We start from the raw sequence: 6,860 nt of genomic DNA on the forward strand, positions 1-6,860 counted from the left end.
CAGATCGTCGATCGCGACTGACATGCATGACTTAGGCCTATTTGGTGATTTGAGCTTAATTTTGTTAATTTGGCAAAGAAACTAACATTGTTTTATGTTTCGATGATCATCTAAGTACAGATACCAAAAAATCGCTCACAGCGAGATAAGGACTATGAACGATACTGTCAGTAGCAGATATGGCGAATGTGAAAGTAGGCAGGGAAGGGCTACTGCAGAAATTGGAGGAATGGGGTATCGAAGTTACTACAGTGGAACATCCGGAGGTAATGTAGCTCAACCTTCCTAAAGCTTTCACAATTACATATACATCTCCCATATGATAGTAATGGTAGTACCGTATAAAGTACGTATAACAAGGGAGATAATTACCAAATGTTTTGACTGATCGAGTTGTCGTTCTTTAATATTGTACACAGGCATATGGAAAAGTACTTATTGAACCACTTTATGTAAAGATATATACAATTTGCACATGTATTAAAAATATGATTAATTAAACCATCAATCATAGTGTAATAGTTACATTATCGATAAATTGACCTAAATAAATTAATTAATTAATCAATAGATAAATAACATTTATATAGATGCTCCACTGCTGACGAATGGTATTTTTCACTATCAAAAACAGGAGCTAACGATTAAATAATTTTCTTCAGTTAAAAAAGTTACTTACTTTACACCATTACCACATTTGAAAAGTTTGAGCTTCTAATTTTACTTTAAGTTAAAAATATGAAAAATAATTAATTGCATCCCGAAAAAATTGCGTGGCACTATATCCTATATGGAATGAAGTAATGATTGCACATGCACCAAAGGCGAAATGAATTATTTTATGTTATTTTTTTGTTTTAATTAAGCATATATATACACGATTAAACACCAATTATTGTTCAAATGATGAATATTATTTATGCTCTGTCGGCGGTGGAGCATCTTTAAATAATCAAATATAAATGAATTAACAAATTGATTAAATTAATGAAAAATAAACCTAAAATTTTTAATTTATCAATTAAAATAAATGAAAAGAAATAAATGGAATAAATAGATTAAATATTTAAAGATGCTCCACGGCCAACAGGCCATAAATGATACTCATCATTTGAACAACAATTGGTGTTTAATCGTGTATATATATGTCTAATTAACACAAAAAATGATACAAAATAATTTATTTTGCTTTTGGTGCATGCGCTGTCAGAACTTCATTTTATATAGAACATAGTGCCACAGATTTTTTTTCGGGATGCAATTAATTATTTCTAATATTTTTATCTTGAAGTAAAATCAGAAGCTCAAACTTTTCAATGGGGGTAATGGTGTACAGTAAGTAACTTTTGTATCTGAAGAAAAATACCAAATCGTCTGATCCTGTTTTTCATAGTGAAAAAATACCATTTGTCAGCGGTGGAGCTTCTTTAAATAGGTTAAAGGCCCACTACCTTTCCGACACAAAAAAAATAAAGTTTCTTTAGAACATTGATAACATCAGGAAATGTGTATCGATGGCCAAAGATGAGGTTATATTACCGAACAAATGCAAGATTTCCTGCGTAAACTATGTTAACAGTGAAGATTCATTTCGCTGTTTTGCCGTCTGACGCAGTGATGGTCAACTAACACTCGGCAATTAGGACGACGGCGGGTAACATAATACGACCCGCGTTATGAAAATTATCAATGAATCTATTTAAATTTAATTGTTCAGAAGGTGATGACAGGTGTAGTATTAACGGTAAGCTAATAACTTTTGCGACTCTACAAAATTATCAATCTCGTTTTACATTCCAATTTAAAAAATTAAAAGCTGTTTCGGAAAGGTAGTGGGCCTTTAATGTATAAATAAATAACATTTAGTAATATAAATTGATATTAACCTCATGTAAGATAACCTAATTTAGGGAAGTCTCTGGTCTTTAACTATAACTTATTCATGTAAGTTTATTTAATGTTTAGTGAAGTCTCTGGAGGAATATGTTTTTTCCTTCATATCGCCATATGTATTTATGAAACAACTTTTTAAACTGGAAGAATATAATTGCAATATCGCTATTTACTATCTGATCAGAAATTTCAGTACTCTTATTTTTGGCAAAGTTCTACAGAAAAAACACCCTGGTAATGTTTAAACGGAAAATTCAGACTAAGAGTACATTAAAACATGCACATATTTCGAAAACGAACAAGTTCTTATGGAATTTAAATAGTTGGTTTTACTGTGATATGTCAGAAAAGCCCACTGTATTCAAATGAAATTGCCATTACACATAGCCTTGTATGCCGAACTCTGACTCTTGCCTGTATAGTAAAGAATTTTTTGTCTAGAACTACTCAAATCGCTCTTACAGTTGTGTTAACATTATTAGATGCATGATCTTGTCTAAAAACAATTTCATCAACTCCTCAGTGGTTATGTATTGCATTTGTTTAACTTGTGTGACTTTGACTCGGGTAAGCATGCATGTTGTACCTGTTTAATTGTATTGATCAACGATTTTGAATATCAATGGTATTAATCAAAATACTTAACAATGTTGTGGACTTGTCACTATTTAATTCTTGTCATACATGTATGTTTCATAAGGAATGTAGAACAATACATTTATGTCATATTTTGCTTCGTGGTTATGTAACGAATTAGCCTCACTGAATTAATCTTTTTTTTTTTTTGCAGTCCTGTTGTAACTTTTTGTATGATGGCAAAATAAAGATGTGTGACATATACATGCATCTACCTCAGTATATTGTTCTTCACCATGGCAATCTCGTAATTTATGAAATCACTTTCTTTAAATATTTTCCAGGTTTTTACAGTAGAAGAGGCCCTCCCCCATATCTCACAACATGAAGGGATGTTTGCTAAGAATTTGTTCTTGCGCAGTAAAAAGAAGAAGCTATATCTATTTTGTGCACCACATGATGCTGATGTCAAGTTGAATGACCTTGCTAAAATGGTTGCTGCTTCAGGAGGCCTGCGCTTCGCTGATGAATCTGTGTTGGAAGAAAAACTTGGACTAACACAGGGGTCTGTAACATTGTTTGGACTTATCAATGACTGTGCAGGAGATGTGACTTTGGTTTTGGATAGACGCCTTGTTGATGGCTCGTACAATAAGATTTTTTTCCACCCTATGGTGAACTCAGCCTCCTCTGCAATCAGCCCAGCAGGTATACAGACCTTTCTCCAACACACCGGTCACCAACCACTACTTGTGGATGTTGACAAGGCTAATGAGGAATCTCAGATATTATAGTACATGAAACTCTTGATTTTCACCTTTTTTCAAATCGTTCTTCATATGTGTTACTGTTAATACAAATACATTTTATTTTGTATAGTCATGATTTTATACGACTCAATAATTTTACATGTAAAAATTCATCTTATTTTTTTATGAAATCAGTTATTTAAAAGAATTAACAATATTGTTACACAAGCTGCATGCAATATTGATGAAAATCTTCATTTGAATATTCCGATTTTCTTTTATGACACCCTGTATATCAATTGACAACACTCTGTTTGAACACTTGAAATAATAAATTGACATTCATATGCATGTGACCTCAAGATGTTTTTGTTTGATGTTATTATAGTAGTTTATAACTTTTCCAGTGCTTTGGAGATGAACTCTACAGCCATAACTTAGAAGTGATTAATTAAAGGGCCACTACCTTTCCGAAACGGCTTTTAATTTTTAAAATAGGAATGTAAAACGAGATCAATAATTTTGTAGAGTCGCAGAAGTTATTAACTATACGTTTACTAGCACACTTCATCATCACTTCAGAACTGTTTAATTAGAATAAATAAAATGTTAATTTTCATAACGCGGGTCGTTTTATGTTTCCCGCCGTCGTCCTAAATGCCGCGCGGTAGTTGAATATCACTGCGCCAGACGGCAAAACAGCGAAATGAATCTCCACTGTTATCGTACATTAGACAGGAAATCTTGCATATGTTTGGTGTTGTAACCTCATCTTAAGCCATCGATATATATTTTCTTTTGTTATTAATGTTTTAAGAAACCTATAAATTTTGCTCCGGAAAGGTAGTGGCTTTAAACAAAATAATGACGGTCAAAAGTAAATACTTGACTCCTCATCACAATCTCTTTTCAAATTATTAAAGGACATACATGCACATGATCATATATAATTCTGGTATACAAAGAGATGATCAAGATTAAGGTCACAGGCTCACTACCTTTCCGAAACGGCTTTTAATTTTTGAAATGGGAATGTAAAACGAGATCTATAATTTCATAGAGTTGCAAAAGTTATTAACTTACCGTTAATACTACACATATCATCGCCTTTTGAACAATTTAATTCAAATAAATAAAATGCTAATTTTCATAACGTGGGTCATTTTATGTTTCCCGCCGACGTGGTAAATATATAAACTTCCATTCATAAATTCCCTATTCATTGAATAATATTCCTTTGGACCAATCGGTAGTCATGGGAAGACTGCCTTCTGATTGGTAGAATACACAGAGTGTGTATAGAATACACAGAGTGTTATATAATACACAGCCCATCTAGGTCAACTGTTGCCTGCTGGTGACTCCTCTGTCCAACTTACATAATCTCTATTAATGATAACTTACTATCTAAGGCTTATAGACATAAGAGTTTTAATTTTAAAAAAGTAAACTAATCATATTCCCTTTTTGTGTACTTTAAAATAATGTTTTAAATGAATGTTAAACACAGATCTCAGGTAAAGGCAAAATAATGTATAAGGCTGTCCTCATATGTGCATGGTTTTACCAAAATAAGTGTATGTGCAACATAAGAAAAAAAGAGTATATAAGGATAAAAACTCATTTTAATGAAGACTTTTGTTTTCTTTGTAATTTTTATGTAGGAACTTTAATTAAGAAAAATGTCAAACAAAACATGTATTTTCTGTGATCAGTTGAATGTTCTTGAAATAATTGATATCAAAGTCTTTATAATATGGCTTATATATTTTGATTTTGGAAATTTATTTGATTTCATTTTATTTTTCTGTTTCTACTGCGTTGTATTTGCAGTACTTTGAGTACTTTGATTAAATTTTTTTTTTAGTTTCAAATTGGTTTTATTTCCCAGCAAATTAGAGGTATGCCAGGTTTGGGACCCTGGATTCACTCCCTCTTACAACGTATAGCCTCTCACAGGAGGTGTCTTTCACTTCTTTCACTCGATCGCATTCATTTCGTCACATTCAATTTGCTCCATTCATTCTCCAAACTCATTCATACAAATACAAATATAGTTATATGAATTTAAATTAAGTGAAAGCACATAATTGATATTATCAAAATGTATCAATACATATTAAACAATACAATTTAATATGTATATTATGTTTAGTAGATCGGCGTCAAAGGTGATAAAAACAAATCAATATAAACTTTATTTTATTCATTCAATTATAAGTCGTACAATACAAAAACAATCAAATAGATATAACATGAAATGGATTCAGAAACAAGTGTTTACCCTTATATTAATTCGTCTCCGTTTTAGACTCATCAGTTCTGTACGGTAATTAAGTGGGAGAATGAATATGAGATTTAGGTATTAGGAAATGAAGAGACGAAAAGGGGAAGAGAAAAAGAGAGACTACCAATGCTATTGTTCACTTTAAATAAATACAACTGTGAAACGATAACTACAGAAATGAATCATAGAATCAATCGAATCTCTTGGAGCCGATAATGCATTGTTGGACACATGTAAAAATCAAAGAATTTTCGTCAATGGTTAAATCATTGTTGCCAAAAAGTAATAGTTCTGTTGTAATAGGATGATTTCGGACAGCAATGGAACGATTACGAATATCGGAAAAAGTCTACAATGTAATAAAAAAATGTTCGTTATTTTCACCAACTTGACAGTAGGAGCAAAGCGGATTGTTTATTAGATCGTTCATTCTCCACTAAATGTACAAATTCCATTATTAAGTGTCCTCTATCAATATCGGGACTTAAAAATCATGTTTGTATATCATGTTTTTTTCACATGTGAAATGTATTGATTGATCTTCGAAAATAATCAAGTGTGGTTCCTCTGACCAATTAAGATTTTTCTCATCATCACATTAAATATGGCTCTTGTGACAAATTTCGACTGTCCTCTTATGCTATAACGTATTTCAGAAATCATCTGTGACTAAGTAAATGGGTAAATGTTACATTTTTAGCTCACATGGCCTGAATTTTTCTTATTTATCTCGAAATAAGAAAAACCTTTACTTTCCTTTAGTATATCCCTGTACATAGTAACGATATATATACATTTCTGATATTGCCTCCAAACTATGAAAAGCTTGAGTGATGATGTTGGATTGTTTATTAAGATGTTTCTTATCCTTTATGCTGATGACACTGTTATTATTTCCGAATCAGCAGAAGGACTACAGAATTTATTGAATATGTTTGAAAAATACTGTAATGAGTGGAAACTTACGATTAACACGCAAAAAACTAAAGTTGTTATATTCTCAAAACGGAAGTGTCAGACACGTTTGCGTTTTTTATTTTGCAACGAAGAATTAGAAATATTGGAATCTTTTACATACTTTGGCATTTTATTTAACTATAATGGTACTTTTGCTAAAAGCAAAAAGTAAATTAGCGGAACAGGCGAAAAAAGCTTTATTTGCTGTTTACAAAAAAAATAGAAATATTTCTCTGCCAGTTGATTTACAACTGAAGCTTTTTGACATTCTGGTACAACCTATCCTTTTATATTCTGTTGAAGTATGGGGTTTTGAGAATATTACTATTATTGAAAAAATTCACTTGCAATTCTGTAAACGTATCTTAGGTTTGAGACGTAGTACACCAAACTTTATG

General features: G+C 31.6%; 1 protein-coding gene across 1 annotated transcript; it reads left to right on the plus strand.

The window, feature by feature from the left end:
• Positions 1-3: 3 nt before the first annotated feature.
• On the plus strand, positions 4-3,580 carry LOC138323713 (prolyl-tRNA synthetase associated domain-containing protein 1-like). Its single transcript, XM_069268516.1, has 2 exons — positions 4-266; positions 2,814-3,580. The coding sequence occupies exons 1-2, from the start codon at positions 180-182 to the stop codon at positions 3,261-3,263; spliced, it is 537 nt and encodes a 178-aa protein (XP_069124617.1). The 5' UTR covers positions 4-179; the 3' UTR covers positions 3,264-3,580.
• The last annotated feature ends 3,280 nt before the right edge of the window (positions 3,581-6,860 follow it).

The sequence above is a fragment of the Argopecten irradians genome, chromosome 1, assembly GCF_041381155.1.
Source record: "Argopecten irradians isolate NY chromosome 1, Ai_NY, whole genome shotgun sequence".
In the NCBI taxonomy this organism is placed as follows: Eukaryota; Metazoa; Mollusca; class Bivalvia; order Pectinida; family Pectinidae; genus Argopecten; species Argopecten irradians.